Genomic DNA, 21,293 nt, shown 5'->3' on the forward strand with positions numbered 1-21,293 from the left:
CATCTTGTTAAAAATATTTTGAAAGATGACTTTTATATATTACTGCGATAAATGATTATAAATGATCAGTTTGCAAAGTTTAAAGCCCCACTACATCACCTTATGACCCTGATCCTAACTCATCAGGGCCTAAATCCTTTTGGACAGTTTTGAATGTGTAACGGAGCTACACACTTAATTCTAGCTTGTCCCCAAAACTCTCACTGGGAAGCAGCCACTGTGATCAACTAAGTCCATTCCCCTGTTATTCAGGAAACAGCTGACCAAAATTCCCATCCCATCCTGTGAACAATCTCTGTAGTGATAGGCACCAACAGAGATTGCTCATAAAAGGGAGGGTGGAAATATGACTCAACTGCTTCCTGAGTGACAGGGGAACAGACTGCTGTCAGTGACAGCAGCTGCTTCTTGGTAAACTGGGATTTGGGAACTTTCATCATTGCTATGACTAGGATTACATAGGGATCATGAATACAAAACAATCATGAGTGTGTAACTCTAGGTTATATATTCACAACTACCCAGCAGGATTCCAGCCAAAGTAACTTGGAAAAAGTACAATTTCTGATCAAACATGATTTAAATTTAATGATAGATGAGTCTATTCAAAAGCAATGATACTTTACAAACTTTTACTTTAAGTATAGTCTTCTCTTTAGTTTTAATAGGCTTCTTTTCAGAGAATAAGTCCTCTTCAGTTCCTCCAGATAAAAAGGTTAGATAACATGGAAGAAAAGGCATCCACTATTTTGCTGTATCTCTAATGATTGCCAGTCATCAAGCATGAGCCACTATCACCTTTTCTTATAGGATAAGATTGTCAAGAAAGCAGTGGTGCAATTATTTTTTTTCTACAGTGGGAAATGTTTCCAGGAGAAAATCAAGTATAGAAAACACAGCTGATTGTGTATTAGTATTCCTGGAGGCAGTTACAATGCACAAATATTCTTGGCTTTGTTCCACAGCTTTCCATCTTAATCTCTTTATCAAAGTTTAGGGCCTGTCTTTTGAGAGTACTAATTAGTTTTAACACCAAAAGTGATAAAGATGGTTTTCATGGTCAGAGCTATAATGATATCATCAACTTCTTAGAATCAGGCATCAGTTGCAAAGAGGAGATCTGCCTCTTTATCTTCATAATGAAAATATTTTTCTTGTTGTGATTCTTTAGACTGCAAATGCCATCTCTGGCTGACTCCTGCCATCACCTACCCACTCTTCTCAGTCTGAGAGTCCTTATCAAACCATTTTTGAAGACCATCGAGTTCACTTCTTGGCTTAGCATTCCACAACCAATTGGTCCATGAGTATTTTCTATTATTCAGCCCAGTTATAAGATAGAATTTGGTATGTTCCCAGTTGTTTCCATTCCAGTATATTCCCTTCTCCCCCATTGGAGAATCAACAAAATCGGGGGCTCAGTTGAATTTCCAAAAAAAAAAGGATCACAACCCATTACAGATGCTGTGCCTTGCCAAAGAGGGATGGTGGTCTTCATCCCATTTTTAGAAGTATGGACATTACAACTTTGCATTTTCAGATATTCTAACTCATTAGTATCTTTTATTTTGTCCAGTTTACTTTGCTTTCTTTCAATTTACTTACATAGATTTAAAATAACTCATTTAGATACTGCTATTCAACCTCATTAAAAGTTTCTCCACTTCACGGACAGTCTTTTCAGTTTTGCAGTCTTCCCTTCAGGTTAGCAACTGCATCATAGGCTTTCATTAAATGGCTTTTGAGATTTGACAGCTAAGAATAGCTGTACTGTATTTCCCTACATAAATGGTTGGCTATTGATAATTTATTCCAAATGTCTCTGTATTGCAGTTTCCACCATCTAGTGCACCATGTTGGGTTGTGCATCACAATCCAGAAACATCACTTGTTTTCAATTTCAGACTGATTTTGAGACACTCAAAGACTTTGTCATTTTGTACTTAGAATCTGTCTTCACAGGCATTCGCTTAGTGGGTAGTAAAAACCATGACACTGTTACCAGCAGGCAAAGCTTCCTCTCACACATTTAAACAATTCCACCAAACCCATGACAGTTTTGCTCACTTTTATGAAGAATGTTACTCTTCTGGACTTGTGCAGAGTAGCATCATGTTCCAAACCTTGTACATTCATGAAGTACTGTTGCCTTGACTGTGTTGACAGCCAAGCATTAATTGATGCTGCATAATGTACAATCTCATTCCTGATCTAACATGCATCTCCATCAGCCTTCAGCACTAAGATTACTAATTTTGATCCATTTATGCTGGTAACTACCCATACACCTACTTACCACAATACATGAGAGAGGAGTCTGTGTTTAAATATATGAAACTTCTGTCTTCACATTAGATTTGGCCTTCAGTCAATGATTTTAATAGAAATTGTCTTCAAATAAATAATTTTAGCCTCCATTTTATGGTGCTAATCTATGGGGAGAGGCCCGCTGTAGATAAGATAGCCCTATTGAAATCATTTAACTTTTATATATCATACAGAAGTAGGCGTTAGGGGTTTACCCTATTTTCATGAATTAATTTATTGGAAAATTCAGATCAGTGATATGGCATCATTGAAATTCAATGCAGAGTTCCTTAATGAATTACTTTGGCCCGGTACAGACTGCCTGAAAGCGGCAATCTGGGGCTGATTTTAGGGTTCAGGAATGCGGAGTGACTGCATTTTGTAGAGCCCTGCCGCGCGGCAGTGCCACCATCTTGGCTCATCCTCGTTCATATGGGGGCTGCCATGATGATGCAAACACAGCATCCACACATCATGCTGCCATGCTTGCGTCATTGGCGCATGACAGTGCGCCAGTGGCACACTCATAGCATCTGCCGTGCACATAAAAAATAACCTGCTTACAGCTGATTCTTTTTGTTGCGGAGGGAGGCCGCATGGTTTGGCTGCTGTAGCCTCCCTCAGGAGTAAAAACGGGTGGCTCCAGCCCGCCTTGTCGGGGTGGTCTATTGATTACTGTATAAAGGTACTAATTTCTGTCAATATAATTTTTGCAGTACAATGATCATATCATTGTATGACATTGACCAGCACATTCCATGTTTACTAGCAAAACATAGAAAACTACTAATTGCTTCTGAGGTTACATGTGCTAGTTCTTTAAAATCAAATGGTTTTGTACAAATATAACTTTTGTGTGTTACAATGTATTTCAGGCAGCTTGGTCAGTTTTTTGACACAGTGTTGAATGATGGAAAATCTAGAAAATCTAGAAAAACCTCTAAATCTATTGGTTCTAAAAGCCATGCATCTCTTTCACAAAATTTTCATTTTGGACAAGCACAGGTAAAATATAATATTTTAATATTAGTGGACGATGAATGTATGATGCGGGTATGGCTGTGGTACTGTATACAGATGAAAGTATGATGCAGAAATGTCTAATACATTTAGGATTTCTTTAGACTGGAAGTATTGAATGCCTCTTTGTGCAACATTTCCTAACATATTTGTACCATTTTTTAAGTAGCTGTAAGCAGTAGGCTACAAAGCATAAAAATCAGATGGAGGCAAGAGGTTTAAACTGACTTCACCCACATATGCTGGTCCTTATCCATATTGGAATTGTATAAACGTACTATAAAGTTAAAAGAGAATGATATCTTAACTACATAATATCGTACATCTTACAATACTGACTGGAATTCTAATTGTTTTTAATTCAATTGTTTTTAAATTTTTAATTGTTTTTAAATTGTAAAATCTTTTAAACGATTTTATCTGTGAGCCACCTTGGGTCCCTTTCTGGGATAAAGGCAGCATAGAAATGAAATAAATAAAATACACAATCTGGGATTATGCTAATTTATTTCCTTGTTGGCACATTATGGAAGGAAGCATTGAATGCCTCCTTGTGTATCATTCCCCTCTCCTACCAAAAGGCAATTTAAGAGGACTGGAATATGTTCCCATGGTCATTTAATGGCTGAGGAGGGTGAGAGGTGTCCAGCAAGGGAAAATCATTATCATTGCCTCTCTTGATCTCCAGTAATGTTGCTGGATGTTAGCCAGGTTCCTCCTATCCTTTCCCAGCCAAGCAATGTCCTTTCAGCCTTTGAAGCTTTCTTTGGTGGGGCTTGGGGGTGGAAGGGACTACATACAGCTGTCCAGGTGGAGTATTGTGGTTTACTTGTGCAGTTTAGCATGATGCCCACTGTGTAATATGATATACCAAAGCCAGAAAGTACCAGTGGGTTGGTGGTGGTAACAAGGAACCATGCTGGGATTTGAAAGATTTATAGTACTCTCTTCACCCTTCATCTTGGAATTAGAGATTGATAGTTTAAACCATGACTGTTTCTTCTCATGGATACATTCTTGGAACAAACAAAACAGCATGTGCTAATTCTAATATGAACTACACATTCAGTTCTCAACACAGTGAAGAAAGAATGCAAGTGTAAGTACACACACACATTTTAGGTGATGTAAGGCTAAAAGTGTTAAGTCTTGTCAGTTTTTATCAAATATTTTAATTATGTTCTATCTGAACTCAAAAATATAAAGTTTTTAAAATTAATACTTGTGGCTGTAACATGATTATTTAGTGATGATCTGTAACAAAACAACTGTTGTTAATTATTGGAATCTTTTCTTGTTATATTAAAGGACAAGTTGCACATGCTAGCTACAGCATTAAGAACATTTTTATTATAAAATACTGTATCATATATTACATTTAAAGATTATAGTATCAGTGCTTTGATAATCTTTTGATTAATCTCTAATAGGAAACAAGAAGGAATCAGTCAGCATTGGCAGCAGGTATTTATTTTTATTTTTATGTTTATTTTTACAAACTGAAAATGGTATATTGCTGAAAGCCCTTACAAAATAAAGGGAAGTAAATACTGTTTTTTCTGGTGTATAAGACTACTTTTTAACCCAGGAAATCTTCTCAAAAGTCGGGGGTCGTCTTATAGGGCAGGTGCTGAAACTTCTGAGCTGGACTGGAGAATCTGCGGTCGCCGCATATGATGGTGGGAGCTCAAAAATGACCACAGTCGCATCCCCGCTGTATGCGGCAACCGTATGAAAGCAGCAAGGGTGGTGCTGTACAAGTACAGTAGAAGAAAATCCACTTACCAGGATTCGTGGAAAGAAGCAACTTAACGCGGTCCCAATGATGAGGTGAGGGGGCGCCTCACCGGGAAGGCATAAGTGAAGGGTGGAGCAAGCTGCAGGCGTCCGGGACGCCCAGGGTATGGAAAAAAGAGCCGTGTTTGTGCTACCACTCTGATAGTCTTGGAGACAGGGAAGGCTGGGCAGGCAGGGAGAGCTGACCAATCCAACAGGGTTTGTATACAACAAGGTTTCCTGCTAAGTACCTGCATGTCATAAGCATTTGAATTAAAATTACCATATTGAAATCAAATCTGATTTTTTTAAAGTTTTATTTGGTGTGCGTTGGAAGAGGGATAGTCTTATAGGGTGAGTATATCCCAAACTCTATATTTTAACTGGAAAAGTTAGGGGTCGTCTTATACGCCGGAAAATACAGGTATGTAAAATGTGATTACATAATTTTTGAAATAACTTTTTTTTATAACTAGATCTTAAGAGATAATGGCATCTTGCACATATTCCTAATTAATTCAAATTTAAATATAGAGTATGTCTTTAATTGCATTGAAATAAAAGCATATATCTTATTTTAGTTAGGTATAGGTCTGTTTGTACTGTCAGAAGTCTTCTCTTTTCCTTTTCAAATACAGTGGACCCTTGGTATCTGCTGGGGTTTGGTTCCAAGATCCCCTGTGGATACCAAAATCAGTGCTATTTCGAATTTATATATTTTAAAAATAGTTTCAAGACATGGATGCTTGAATCCATGAATAAAATATCCGTGGATATGGAGGGCTGACTGTACTAGAAAGATTACAGGAAGAGAAAAACATTTTCCTGAAAATTTTCTCACTGACAATACAATATGCTCCTATCCATGTCCGTAAGCAAGCATATAAATGTAAAATAAGCAAATAAAGTAAATAAACATAAATAAAGTAAACAAACATTATAAACATAAAATGCTGTCATAAATCAGAAATAACTTGAAGGCACACAGTGGTCCAAAAGACACTTCAGAAAAGAATACAGTTTGAGACCGCTTTAACTGTCAGTGCTAGTGAATCTTGGGAATTGTAGTTTATTGTGGCACCAGAGCTCTTAGAGAAGGCTAAATGTCTCATAAAATACAGTTGCCAAAATTCCCTAATATTGAGCGAGGGTAGTTACAACGATCTCAAATTGGATTATTTCTACAGTGTGTTTTGGGCCGAAGTAAGCTAAACAGCCAATTTTCAGTTGAATATGGGAGAAAAAAAACCAAGCAGATAATTAGCACATTGAAATAGTTCAAGATTTTCCATACCTTGTCTCAGTCGTTAGTCAGAATGGAGACTGCAATCAAGAAATCATATGACTAGGACTTGGAAGGGTAGCTACCAAGTAATTACGGTAGATAAGATCCTACAATATAAAGATATATCATTGAATAATAATGTTAGGCTTGCCCTTGCAATCATATTTCATTTTCTATATGTGGTTGTGAAATCTGGACAGTGAAGAAAGCTGATAGGAAAAAAATTAATTAATTAGAAATGTGGTGCTGGAGAAGATTTCCATGGCTACCATGGGCTGCTAAAAAGACCAATAAATGGGGCCTAGAATAAATCAAGCCTAAACTCTTTCTAAAAGCTAATATAAACTGAGACTGTCATACTTTGGCCATATCATGATAATACATGAATCACTAGAAAAGACAATAATGCTTGGTGAGGTAGGAGGCAATAGGAAGAAGACCACATTTCAGATTGCAAAGAAGCCACAATCCTGAGTCTGCCAGACCTTGTTGATAGAGTGGCTTTGAGGTCCCTTATTCATAGGGTTGCCATAAATCATAGTTGACTTTCATCACATAAAATTTAATCATATTTAGTTGTATATAATCTCCCCTTGACTGATCAGGTTTAATGCATGCCTGCTAACTTTCTTAATGAATCCAAACTGCAGAGGCAAAACAGTGCCAAACTCAGATTATTTCATCCATTGCCTAATCAGCTTTTATAGTTTCTCCTTCCAGATCTGTAAACCAGTAGTAATGGTTCATATTTTTGTTTTGCCAGTATTGATACCAGTTCAACTTATTGGGGAGCTGAATAGTTAAATCTCCCCAAGATATAATTAGTTTTTAAAGAAAGTTTACTCAGTTTACTGAAAGATTTGATACAGGATGCTTCTCAAGTTAGAATACTGAGGAGTTATTGTTCTTAGATATAAAGAGCTGTGTTCTCAATGTGTTCATTGTTCCCAATGTACAGCTATTTTAAAAATGCATAGAACACTATTTAAATCAACACTTTGTGAACACCTGTGGCTTTGTTCTTTTTCTAACGGTTTTTGCTGCAGTCTAGTTAGTCCTTCTATGCCTTTTGTTCAAGTATCAATTGCCTGTGTTCTTCTGGCTTACAATTTTATGCAAATGCAAATCTTGTGATTAAGTTTTTGTACTGTAGCTTACTGTATTAGTATATCTGTAACTTGAGAGCCAGTGTGGTGTAGTTGTGTGAGCATTGGACGATGACTCTGGAAACCAGGGTTCAGATCCCTGCTCTGCCATGGAAACCTACTGAGTGACCTTGGGTGAGTCACACTCTCAGCTTCAGAGGAAGAGAGTCAAACCTCTGAACAAATTTTGCCAAGAAAATCCCATGACAGGGTTACCATAAGTTGAAAACAACTTGAAGGCACACAACAGTAACAATATAGGTAACTAAGGTTAACTGTACAGAAACATCGTAATTAAAATATTCACAACTTTTAGCGTTGGATGATGTGTAAATTTGCTGAGGAAGGCTGGAGACAAGGCAACTGATCAGAGCTTTTAGAATGTTCAGAAAGGCTGCAAGAGTGGAAGGTAAAGAGATAGGGAATGAAAGGGAGGTGTGGAGAGAGCCAGGTAGGGAATGAAGCAAGTTGGAAAGAAAGAATTCAGTAGAGAATGAGGAGAGATGGAGGTTTCAATTATGCAGCAATTTGAATGATCTTTCTCTGGCTTTACTTCACGAACGAAGATTCAGGAAGGACTCATCCCACGCTTTCTACAAGTGCGTTGATGACTAAAAAGGCCAATCCGAGATAAACAAGTCCGGTTGCAGAAAGCACAGTAGAAAGTTTCCTTGGGTGATGTAGGATGCCCCCCCCCCCTCAAAACCTCAAAATTTGAATAATAATGTTTATTAAGAAAAACAACGTTACTCTGTAAACTAAATTTTTTATGGATTCCCGGAAACCCATACAAAAATACAATGTTGCCCTTCCTTTAATCCCCCCCCCCCCCTGTTTTGGTACCTCTGGCCTGGACTGAATATGTGGTTTGGAATCTCTACAGTCAGATCACAGACACCCATTGTCTTTGAACTGACACAAACAGATCCTCACTTCCAAATAAATGGCTTGGAGCTGTTTATCGATTCGGATCCAAATCAGTAAATTAGGCCTTGATTGGAATCCAAATAAGGCTATTGTGGGAGAAAGGCTAAGGTGGGTTGCAAGGAACCCAAGGTTTTGGGGTCTGAGTTTTTGTCACAATATGCTGATAAAGGTAATTTGATATGAGACACAAAAGTGGAGAAGGAACTTATCTTTACACCTGCCTTGATGAACTCTCTCACACAAGTAGTCCTTATGATATGGGTGTCGATGTTAAAATTAACACTAAACAATTTACTTTAGTTTGGGATCAAACCCAGTTATGAGTGACAATTTACCAACTGGCAATATACTATTATACTTTTGCCATTGTACTGTAGTTTCTGGTTAATTTATGTTTTAAAAATTGATATCCCAGCCTTCCAATATAACTGCCTAGAACACACATGCCAAAAGAAGTGGTTTCTGGCTGCTTTGGGGATGTGGGGTTTAGATGATGCATGCCCTCAAAGCGGCCGGAAGGACTGGATCAAAAAGGAATTGGTTTAAACCAACTCTTGATGGTGCTGCTTGGGAGCACAGGTGGCAGCCCATTTTGGGAGCAAGCTGTGTGGTCACTGTGGTCCTGGCCGGATTGTGACCAGGGCAGCCTCTAGCCACTCCTTCCAGGCCATCTGCTCCACACCTATATTACTGAAGGTGGTTTATAACAAATAAAGCATTATGGCTTTTAATTAACAACTGTATTAAAACACCCAACACAAAATAGAGACAAGCTGAATCGATAAAGCAAATCAATCTCACAAAAGCGCTATATCTGTCTTGAAAAGGCAAACAAAACAATCCTCCCCTTTATTAAATAGTGAAAGATAGAAAAGAAAGGAACAAACTGAATTTAATGGAGCATGGCATTCCATAATTTGGAAGCTGTGATTGAAAATACCATATTACACAATCCATTATTTCACCATAGGTGTGTTACCAAATCTTGGGGAGTGAATATGCTGGTACAGATACACCTGGTCCCAAAGGTATCCTAGGTATTCTTGTTGTTGCTAAATTAGCTGAATGCATTTTGTTGTTTTAGTGTTTTATCATTATAGTATGATTTGAAATATTTTTATTTGTTTTACTGTTTTGTGATTTGAGATATATATGATTTTATAACTAAGTAAACAGTATCTTATCACGGGAAAACCAGGTTTTATAAATAATAATATTTTTAATTCATACATTTCCAATGAACAATATTAAACTTTTTTTTTACAGGTACTGAAGCTTACTCCAAAGAGGAATCTGATTTTGTTACTATAAAACAAATTTATAGCAGCTCTTATTCGGAAGTCAGTTCAGAAGTGTCACTTGATCATCGTAGTTTGATTGTAAGATCCAGAGCATATGTTTCTCCTTCTCTGTCCAATCAAAGCGTAAGATCATTCAGAGATGATCTATGTGATATTTCCTCTTCACAAGTATCCTTATCAGATGAAATCAAAACAGATAATCACTTTTCAAACCCATCCAAAATTATTCCAAAAGAGAATGAACCAGTAGCTGTTGTACCTCAAGCAGAAAGTTTAGGTGATAACCAAGAACAATGTACTTCTACTGATCAATTACCACAGCTAAAGAAAGCAACAGATTCTTCACAACTCTTTTTTGGTGAAATCACAATAGAAAATCAGTTCTCAGATCTGTCTACCACAAAAGAAAAAGAATTGCTTCCTGTTGTACCTCAGCCAGACTCTTTATGTGATAACCAAGAACAATATACCTCTGATGATGGATTCCTACAGCTAAAGGAAGCAACAGATTCTTCACAACTCTTTTTTGGTGAAATCACAGTAGAAAATCAGTGCTTAAATCTGTCTACTACTACCCCAAAAGAAAAGGAATTAGTTCCTGTTGCACCTCAGCCAGAATGTTTATGCAATAACCAAGAACCATGTACATCTAGTGATCTAGTAGCACAGCTAAAGAAAGCAAAAGATTCTTCACAACTTTGCTTATTTGGCGAAATCACAATAGAAAATGAGCTCTTAAATCTGTCTACCACTACCTCAAAAGAAAAAGAATTGTTTCCTGTTGTAACTCAGCCAGAACACAATTTATGTCATAATCAGGAAAAACGTACATCTAGTGATGATTCACTAAAGAAGAAATCCATTACAAAGTCCAAATCTGAAACTGATATAAGATTTTCTTATAGTAGAATGTCATGTGCATCCCAGTCATTGACCTATATTTACAGGTGTCCGTGATCAGTATCTGTATGTTGAATATCACAAATGCTGATTCTAATTTCCCTCCAGACAGCAAATTATTTGAACAAATATGCTTACATGAAACATGAAGAAATTAACAGGTTCTGAACAGTAGAAATGCATCCCATCAGTTTTAAAAAATGTATTATACATATTTGGTAACATTATTTCTCATAAATTGAGTCTGACTAAATATATTCAGTGTTATTTTAACTTGGGTATGAGGATGTAACTAATTTGGTATTCAGTAATTTTGGTATTCAGTAAAATCTTTGGATTTTCCCTTCACTGTTATAAGGTAGTAGATCTGGATGGATGATCAAATACTCAATTTTTGGTGACTTGCATTTCAATTTTAAAAACTTGTGAGAAAAAGCAGTACTTTTTTCTCAGATGTTAATATAATTTATTATAACACCTTTATGAAAGAAGCAGTTTCTAGTAGGAACATATGATCATCATAAATAGCATTTATGGAAAGGCTTTGGCTATTTTATTTTGCTTATAGCATTCAAATAAATAATACTTGACAACTGTGCAAAATAGACAATGACCTTATTGCAGATGGACTAAAGACTAGCTTGCTTAAAGCTACATAAAAAGTTCAAGGCCACTAGAGTGGGCTCATCAGCTTCCAACTGGTGGCATTCTGGCTTGCGGCTTTCTTAACTGCTGCTGTGAAATATCTGCTCATGCAGTAGCAGTTTGAGTGAAAGCCTGTTGCTGCCTCACTAGTGGAACTAGTATCAGATACTCAGCATATGGTGGTGTGTGATACTTTGATTTTTTGCTTTTACTCATTTATTTTCTTTATTTTCTTTCCTTGATGGAACCCAACTATCTGGGGTTTTTCTCTCTCCCCCTGCTATCTTTGGTATTGCTGTCTGTGCATTACATAGGCTTACCATAAATTCATGTGTCATGGAAGTTCTTTCAAACTTGCCAATTATTATTCATGTTTATAATTAATATTCTTAGGGCCACAACTTTAAATTATCATAATGGGGGAGATCTTTCTACTGACATGGAAAACATGATGGCTAATGATGATTCTTTTTCCTAACCCTTCCATAGAGCACTATTAATATGACCAGTGGTACACTGTTGCCCTCCTGTGTGGAACAGAAAAATGCAGGTCAAAACCAGGACAAAGGATTTGTTATAGGGGCCTACCAATGCTCTGAAGGCTGGTGTAGTATGTACATCTAGTGGAAAGGATATTTGAGTAAGAAAACCCATAGTACTTCTAACAGTCATCTTTAATATAGACTAATGAGTCTTGTAAGTTACCATCACCACCTTCCGTTTTCTAGTCTTCAACTTTTTTATTAGCCTCCTGTGGCACAGGAGTGATGGAGAGCAACATTTCCATACCTGGAAGGAGCATCCGTCTAGCAGCTCACTGGTATCTATGCTGAGTGTAGAGCTCCATTTTCCTCTACCAGCCTGTTCACTTACTATTTGTGACTGACAATAAGCATAAACAAGTGCTTAATGCAAGACTAACTCAACAAGATTGAGTCATATTAGTTAGTCACAGGCTACAGATGTACTCATTGATGTTTGACTTGTGACTTCTAAGACTGAGTGTGTTATTTTGACTCCTGTAAAATATTGCAGGCACCATTTAAAAAAAAAAAAAGGTTTTAAAGATAGGGTTTGATTATGGGACTTGTTCCTGTGTGTATCTTGACATCTTTTGTATAAACCTGTTCTGCTGTTAAAAACATATATAAAGTGGTTTTATATATACAACAAAAAAGTCCTGGAAAATGTGAGGCACAATGTGCAGATATACTTTCTACAGGGGTCAGAAGACGCAGCAACTGCTAAACCCAAGGGGCCTTAGTTGGGTTGGATTGCCATGAGATTATAGTTCTTTATCCCAGGAGCATACAGACTGCATTATTCTGTTGTGCCTTCTCCAGCAGGCTTCCCGGTGGAGAAGGCACATCTTCTGTGGTGCCTTCTGCAGCAGCTAAAGAGGACACAATCTGTACCATCACCAGTTTTACTTTTTTAAAAAAGCAACACATTTCTTGCCAAAATGTAGTTTTTTCTTTGTGTTACCTTTTGTGGCTTCTAGTGATTTTCCAGAATGGCTCCAGTATATAATTGTATGTCAAGTTGAACCTAATTTTTTTGTAGTCTGGTTCTCTGGGAAGGCTAGAAATAAAATCTAGTTTTGACATGTTCTTTAGAGAAAGTGAATCCATATTTATTTCCATTTATGTCTTCCGCTTGCAGAGATTCTAAGGGTAGAATAACAGGCTCCTCTCTTTTACCAAACCTATAGGGTAGGCTGTGCTGAATGACTGGGGCATGGTTACTCAGTGAATCTTATGGTTTTATGCAGTTTTGAACCTGAATTTCCCAAGATCCTGATTTTTATTTTCTTTATGGGTGATGACTTTCAAATGCTATGGAGAAATGCAGATTTTTAAGTGTCACACTGTATAGTTCAGATTAATCAGTAATTGTCACCTCTTCATTTTACACATTACTAGGAATAACTTGATTTATAGAGTATCCCACTCCCTTCTTCCCATAACTATCAGGTGAAATGTGCTCTTGTCCCACTTCTGTATTGCAGTCTCTGCTCTATTGACTCAAGTCCCATTGAGTTCATTGGTGCTTGCTCTCAGACAGAGGTTGGACTGCAGTGTTAACAATCCTGTTGGTGCTAAAAGAGGGAAGTACTCCCATGTTGTGGTATTAATGCTGCAATCACAAATACACTGTTCTGTCACAAGAAACCTTAATGCCTCTTCTGGGCAAATACACATAGGATTGGTATACCTTTTAAGCATATTACTTCGTTATGGCCCCATACAGACAGACCAAAATAAAGCTGCTTTGGGTCACTTTGGAGGTATGCTGTTTAAACGATGCATGCGTCCTAAGGATGAGCGTGGCTTTGGTGCAGCTTCCGGACTCTTAGGGCGCATGCATCGTTTAAACAGCATACCTCCAAAGTGACCTGAAGCAGCTTTATTTTGGCCTGTCTGTACAGGCCCTAGTACACTTATTTTAGGCTGCATCTGCACTGTGAAAATAATCCGGTCTGACTCCACTTTGTCATGGATCAAATATTGTGGGTTTCTGGGAGGTGTAGTTTTATTGAGATGTTTAGCTTTCTCTGTCACCATAAACTAGTTCCCAGAATTAACTCTTTGTCTGGCTCTTTGCTATGGAATTCTGGGAGTTGGAGTGTGTTGTGGGCCCAGTGCGGAGCTTAGAGAAGGAAGGCCCCACAACAAACTCCAACTCCCAGAATTCCATAGCAAAGAGTCAGACAAGTTAAAGCGGTGCCAAACCAGGTTCTCTCTCCAGTGTGGATGCAGCCTAGGAGGAAGCAAAAAACGAAACGACCCCACCAGCAGCCTCCTCCATTTTGAGCCTGAAGGCGGAAACGGGGCCTGTGCAGAGAGGAAGAGCCGCGGAGAGGGAGGCGAGGCCTAGAGGCTGGGCTCCTCCTCCTCCCTTCCTCCCGAGAGAGGCTCCTCTCTCTGTGGCCCAGGCCTTCCTCCTCGGAGTCAGGAGCCCAGGAGGAGGGAGAGGGAGAGGCCTCCGTGGGTCCTCCTAAGCCGCTTAGGCAGGAAGGAGGGAGCGGGCATGAAGGGCCTGGGAAGGAGAAGGCCCAGGGGAAGCCAGGAGCTGCCCTTGGCGCCCTGAGGAGGAGGAAGGAAGGAAGGGAGAAAGAGATGGGGAACTGCCTGAAGTCTCCCACCTCGGACGACATCTCCCTCCTCCACGAGTCCCAGTCGGACCGGGCCAGCTATGGGGAAGGCACCGAGGCCGACCAGGAGCCCCCGCCGCCCTACCAGGTAACCCCAGGGCCCAGGCATGAGCCCCAGGCCGAGGGAGCAGGGCCAGGCCGGGCGCTCCCCCACTCCCTCCCTGCCTCTGCCTGGTGCACAGCATAGGCATCTTGGGGGGAGTCGGTTTGGAGGAAGCCACGCACAATTGGCTTCTTAGCATGCGTCCACACTGCAGAAATAATCCGGTTTGACACCGCTTGAACTGCCCTGGCTCCTTGCTATGGGCTTCTGGGAAGGGTAGTTGGTTGTGGCACCAGAACAAAGCTAGTTAGAGGTACTATTATTGTTATAGTTGGAGATATTGTTGGGGATTTTATTATTATAGTTGGGTATGTTATTGGAGATATTATTGTTATAGCTGGAGATATTATAGTTATATACTAGTTGGAGATATTTAGTATGATTATTATTATTATTTATTATGGGAGTAAATGTGTGTTTCTGCTTATCTAATTACAAGCCATGGCAAGCTTTGCTCTGGTGCCACAACCAACTACAGTTCCCAGAATTCCACTGAACTGGCCATTTGAAGCGGTGTCAACCTGGATTATTTCTGCATCCTGACAACAACAACAGTCTCCATTGAGGGGATCCCCTCTCCATCACCTCCCTCTAAAATGCTTCTTCTTCCTCTCCTCTTCTAAGGTTTGAAATTTGACATTCAGCCCAAAGCCCCTTCTCTCAGCTGAAGCTCTCTCTGTGGCCTGATGGGGGAAGGCTTGCTGCTTTTCTTTCTTTCTTTCCCCTTCCCTTTATCCTGGTGGCTTTTCAGCATTGACATTGGAAGTGTGTTGATGGTTTGTTTTGGTCACCCAGTTTCTTTTTTGAAAAGGCAGAGAGCTGTGGAAAGACAGCTTTCCCAGGTTAGCCTGAAATACTGGGCAAAATATAAATCCTCCCTCCAAAAATCAAACACAACAACACCTTATTTTTAATTTATTTATTTTTAATTGAATTTGGATTGTAACTGACCTCCTTTGGGAGGAAACTCTTCATTTTGGTGTGGTTTATCAAGTAAGTACTGTATGCTTAAGGTTGTGCCTGATTGATGGCGGTTGTTTTGTAGACCTAGTTACTGATTTGTGTGTGTGTGTGTGTGTGTTTAAAGTGATGGTCTCAGCCCTGATTCTCTTCCTTCAGGCCCCTAGGAGAGGCTTTCTGGTTGGTGCAGCTTCCTTTGTTTCTGAATGCAGTGACATCACTGTCTGGGGTTGCTTTTTTCTCATTATCTTCCTATAGCAGAAATGGGCCCTCTGCAACACAGGCTTTGGCTGCATCCACACTGCGGAAATAACCCAGTTTGAGACCACTTTAGTTGCCCTGGCTCAGTGCTAGGGAAAACAGCCTTTCCAGTCATGGAATTGCCATTTTGGATCCAGCCCTGTATTGTCATTCATGTTGTGGCTAGGAAAAATGCAGTGATCTTGTTCTATATGTAATTTGTTTATGTGTCATATGAATTTGTGTTTAAACTCCTAACCTAGATTGAATAACCAAGATTTATCCTGTGGCAGTAGAAGAAGAGGAGCAAACGAAGTTAAATATATTCTGAAAATGTAAACAATTATGTTTACATATTTCATTAAGGCTTAAAAAAATTACTCCTAGCATTTCCCCCCATGTTGTGAATACAGTACTGATCATTTTTTCAGGATGCACAATAAGGATGTTTTCTTGTGAAACCACTGATCAATGGCCAAACTTAAATGTTCACCTGAACCCTTATCCTAAACATATACCCAAAAGTAGGCCTCATTGAGTTCACTGAAACACATTTCTAAGTAAGTATATGACCAACTGCAACATTGGTACCTTGCAATGTAGTATGATGGAGTAAGGCTCCTAAAAACACTAGTCATTGTCCGGTGAAGTCATTTCTGCTTGCACAAGACATAGTGCATCTGGCACTTTTCATTCTTTTCCTCAATGCTTCAGTCTCTTGACTGCATTTGAAATTCCTTTTTTTATTCAAAAAAGAATGTATAATTTGGTACATTTATAAATCTGGTTTGCACACTGCTTTGGATCATAGCTAATAGCTATGATCCAAAGCAGTGTGCAAACCAGTTTTATAAATGGACTTGCTTCTGTGTTTTTAGGATCTTTAAAAATTCTTCAAATTTCAAATCAGTCATAGCTAACAAAATTACAGGAAGCGTTTACTATAATGGAGTCATCTACATACATTTTATAAGATAATTATATGTTAGTCAAAATGTTTTTGAACTGCAGAAGAAGGGAAGAATGTTGAGCTGTTACACACTTAAATCCCTGTGTATCTTTACAGAGATGTAAGTCAATGTATTTAATGGGCTTTATTCTCCTGTTGTTAAGTGCAATCAAGTTAACTTAAACTTATGACAATCCTATGAACAAGAGGCTTCCAAGAGGCCTTACCAACTCAGAGCAGTTGTTTGGTAATTGTTTCTTGGGACATACTTACTGGGAGTAAGCATCCCTAAAAACAATGGGTCTTTCTTCCAAGTAAGCATGCACAAAGTTATAAGATACAGTTGCAGTTCCTGTGTACTTTTGTTTTGGAGTAAATCCCAATGACCCTTATAGGACATCTGAGTAAAACATACACAAGATACCTCTAGACAGCTGCAGACCTATACATATGTATTTGAGAATAGGCTCAACTGAACATAGTGAAGCTTCTTTCCAGGTAAACATGCATGGGAACAGGGTTAAAGACTGTAGTCCTTGAACATCCATTAGATCAGTGATCCCCAAACTGTGTCCTTTAGTTAATTTTGGACTTCAGCTCCCAGAAGCTTCAGCCATGTTGGCCAATAGTCTGGGATTCTGGGAGCTGAATCCCTAAATCCCTTAAGGAGTAAAGTTTGGAGACCACTGCGTTAGAGAGTAGTTCTGAGTGAGCTCAAGAAGTCTTCTTAATAAACATACATAATGTTGAACTGTAAAGCAAAAATCACTTTTTAAAATAACATTTTCCTCTTTTAACACTTACAAGAAACGTTGTATAGCCATTTAAAAAAAAAAGAGGTTTTTTTCATGTATGGGAGATTCTGAAAGTTTCATTTCCTACCTAACTCCAGAATATCAAATCAAATAAATTTCTCCTCTCCATGTTTCAGATCATGTTACTTATGTAAATTTTAAATATTACTGTATTAATAGCTAAAGTATGCAGTCTGTTATTTAATATCATATCTAAATTCCTTTCTTGTAGAACTCAGTTAAAACAATTCAGGGACAACTCCACTCCCAATTCTCTTTTTTATGAATTGATCATAGAAATGGCAATCTGTTGTAATACTAAAGAGAAAAGCGTATCTCACACAACAACAATAATCTCTGTCAAACTTCCAAGTCTGTAGCAGCTACATACTCATAATTTGGCATACTGGGGGCATGACTAATATAATTTTATTTTTTAAATTGTTTAGTAAATTTTAGTTAATCAAAATCTATCTCTGAAAGACCATCTTCAGTCATCAGGTCCCTCTAACCTTCCTTAACCATCAGGGAGAAAGCTTCAGTCAAGCCTTAGATGTTAATTTCCCCAGGGGGTCTCTTAAGCAGCTTCACATGATGCAAACTTCTGCAAACATTTCAAAAAGTCAAGAGAGAGACTGAGAAAAAGGTCTTGTGATGTGATAAGAGGCAAGAAAAAAGAATGCACAGAAAGAAAGGTTAGATACAGATAGCGAGATAGGATAGATAATAGGATGCAAAGATATGGGTTGGGAGATACCTGGTTTAACAAGACTACATATGAAAAGGATATAGGAGTCCTAGTAGACCACAAGTTGAACATGAATCAATAGTGTGATGTAGATGCTAAAAAGGCCAGTGTGATTTTAAGCTGCATCAATAGAAGTATAGTGTCTAGGTCAGGGGTAGGCAACCTTTTTGACCTGGGGGCCGAGTTGCTGTCCCTCAGACAACTCGGGGGGCCAAAGCAAAAAAAAAATTTTTTTAATAATTTAAAAAATTAAATAAATAAATTAAACCGGGACAAATGTAGGACAAAAATTTAAAATGGAGGACACTTTTATTAAAACGTGGAGGACACGCAAAAAATCTGCTGATTTTTTAAAAAATGTTAATATAAATGCATGTTTCTGAGGCTTCTATAGACAATTGCCCCCCTTGCCCGCCTCTTGCCCCATTTGCTCCTCCTTGCCCGCCTCTTGCCCCCACTTGCTCCTCCTTGCCCCCCTTGCCCACCACTTGCCCCGTGTGCAAAGGCCCCCGCGTGCCTGTGCCGGCGGCTAAAGCCCCCGTGCACTTGCGCCGGAGGCCAAAGGCCCCAGCGGCAACCTGCGGCAGGGCTGGGGCCAGATCCTAGGCCTCCCATAGGTTGCCGACCCTGGTCTAGGTAAAGGGAATTCAAAGATATAGCCATGTTAGTCTGTAGAATCAGTATGTAGAGAGATCTTGCATCACCTTTGAGACTAAGTGAAAGAAAGAAATTGGCAGCATGAGCTTTTGTAGACGTCAAATATCATACCTTGATTTTCCAATTTTTATAAGGGACACCATTTTGCTATGTCATTATATTTAATGGGATGTGAACATCCACAGATTTTGTTATCCGCGGGGGATCTTGGAACCAAACCCCAGTATATAACAAGGGTCTGCTATAATTTTTTTTAATTTTTTCTTTTATTTTTTTAAAAAAACAATACATTTTAACCAAATCTTCACTATGTATATGTAAATACATTTGGGTTGTACGTATGGTATTGTAATTAGACAGTATAATATTAATTTTACTAGTTGTTTATGCCACAACTATTAGCATGACATTCAGTGGTATATGGGAATGAGTAACTGGTGCAAAAAAAGCATTACTAAGGATTCTGTATAGTGTGAAATAGGAGACGTCAGTGCGGGGTGTCTGTGTGTGAGAGACTCAATGGAGTTACTGAATTGGGGGGGGGGTACCAACCCTAGGGGAGCTACTGTATGATAACCCTGTTTAAATATTTGAAAGGATGTCATACTGAAGATGGGACAAGTTTGTCTTCTGCTGCTCCAGAGAATACAACACAGAGCAATGGATTCAAAATACAGGAAAAGAGATTCCACCTCAACATTAGGATGAACCTCCTGACAGTAAGAGTTGTTTGACAGTGGAACACACTCCCTTGGAATGTGGTGGAGTCTCCTTCTTTGGTGCTTTTTAAACAGAGGCTGGATGGCCATCTGTCGTATGTGTGTGTGTGTCTGTGCGTGCACACTTGCATTGTGTATATCTGCATGGCAGGGAGTTGGACTGGATGGCCCTTGAGGTCTCTTCTAACTCAGTGATTCTATGAAAGGCTAAGTGAACACTGCAGTGGAGGGAGAGAAAGGGTGCAGCCACGCTGTAGAAATAATGCATTTTGATAATGCTGTAGTCGTAGCTCCATCCTGTGGAATCCTGGGATTTGTAGTTTTATAAGGTCTTTAGCCTCTGCCAAAGCTACAAATCCCAGGGTTCTGTAGGATGAAGCCATGGCAGTTTAAGTGTTAAACCAAAATATTTATAAGTGCAGATGCACCCAAAGAAGCAGGAAGAGGACAGAGAGCACCAGGATAAGAGTAGAGAAGTGACACTTGGGCCCCATACAGACAGACCAAAATAAAGCTGCTTCAGGTCACTTTGGAGATCTGCTGTTTAAATGATGCATGCGTCCTAAGAGTCTGGAAGCCGTGCCAAAGCCATGATCCAGTCCTAAGGACTGGCGCGCAGCTTTGGTGCAACTTCCAGACTCTTAGGACGTATGTATCATTTAAGCAGCATACCTCCAAAGTGACCCAAAGCAGCTTTTTTGGCAGTCTGTATGGGGCCTTGGCTAGGTTGGTTTTTGTTGAGTGCCTTCAAGTCATTTCTGACTTAAGGCAGTTTTTTCCTGTCAAGATTTATTGGGGGGGTGCCTTCCTCTGAAGCTGAGAGAGTTTGATTTGTTTATGGTCATTCAGTGGGTTTGAATGGTGAGTGCGGATTCAAACCCTGGTTTCCAGAGTCCTAGTCCAACACTCAAACCACTAGACGTGGGCTGAGTTAATATGGGAATAAAGAGGGCACCTTGAGAGAAAGAGCATGAGGTAGGTGGATGGGTAAAGGGAGAATAAGAATGCCTGATAGGCAAGAAGCAGGTATGTAGGAGGAAAAGAGCACCAGGATGACTGGGGTGTGTGTGTGTGATTTAGGGGTTACTAATCCATGAAAAAAAAATCAAGAAAACACTTGGATTATTTACTTATTGATTTTATTTACAGCCTGTCCTTTCCCCAGAGTTGGTTTGCAAAGGGGCTTCTAACTCAATCAAAAAGTTTCCAATAAAACAGAATAAAATAAACATTTTCAAATATGAGTTTCATTTATTATATAGTTAAATCAGTTTTAAAACAAAATAAGTAGTAAACTACTCAATAGTTCAGCACATCAGACTGCAGCAGACAGGCAACAACGGTGGAGGAAGGGGTTTGCCTAACCTTTGGAAAGCCATTGTGTAATCTAGGAGCAGCCACTAAGAAGACCCTCTCCTGTGTCTGTACCCCACATCTCTGAAGAAGGCTGCACTGGCTGCATTGGTTGAACACCAAATATCCCATTGTTCTAGCATTGCAGAGAATATTTACATCCTTTATGTGATTACTCTGAAATAAGGAACTCAATAAATATAAATAGTTTGGTTTACCTTACCCACTATATTCCATTGGTCTTTCTGTTAAGTATGTTTAAGATTATAGCCTAAAGGTCTGACATGGAACACATACCAAGTTGTATAGG

At 39.0% G+C, this 21,293-nt stretch overlaps 2 protein-coding genes across 6 annotated transcripts in view; both read left to right on the forward strand.

The window, feature by feature from the left end:
* The window catches only part of LOC121929352, a 53,266-nt gene extending 40,289 nt beyond the window's left edge, over positions 1-12,977 (forward strand). For 3 of the 5 annotated variants that reach the window (XM_042464839.1, XM_042464840.1, XM_042464838.1), the window contains 3 exons: positions 3,183-3,312; positions 4,758-4,791; positions 9,727-12,975. In XM_042464839.1, the coding sequence (XP_042320773.1) occupies positions 3,183-3,312; positions 4,758-4,791; positions 9,727-10,718 (1,156 nt within the window). In that variant the 3' untranslated portion in view covers positions 10,719-12,975. Of the gene's footprint in view, positions 1-3,182; positions 3,313-4,757; positions 4,792-9,726 lie in introns of all 5 variants that reach the window. The other 2 variants (XM_042464842.1, XM_042464841.1) reach the window with 2 other exon arrangements.
* Positions 12,978-14,198: 1,221 nt separating this feature from the next.
* Positions 14,199-21,293, forward strand: part of RNF11 (ring finger protein 11) — a 37,502-nt gene continuing 30,407 nt past the window's right edge. The window contains exon 1 of the mRNA XM_042463993.1: positions 14,199-14,548. Coding sequence (XP_042319927.1) covers positions 14,426-14,548 — 123 coding nt within the window. The 5' untranslated portion in view covers positions 14,199-14,425. The remainder of the gene's footprint in view (positions 14,549-21,293) is intronic.

The sequence above is a fragment of the Sceloporus undulatus genome, chromosome 4 (genome assembly GCF_019175285.1).
Source record: "Sceloporus undulatus isolate JIND9_A2432 ecotype Alabama chromosome 4, SceUnd_v1.1, whole genome shotgun sequence".
Lineage (NCBI taxonomy): Eukaryota > Metazoa > Chordata > Lepidosauria > Squamata > Phrynosomatidae > Sceloporus > Sceloporus undulatus.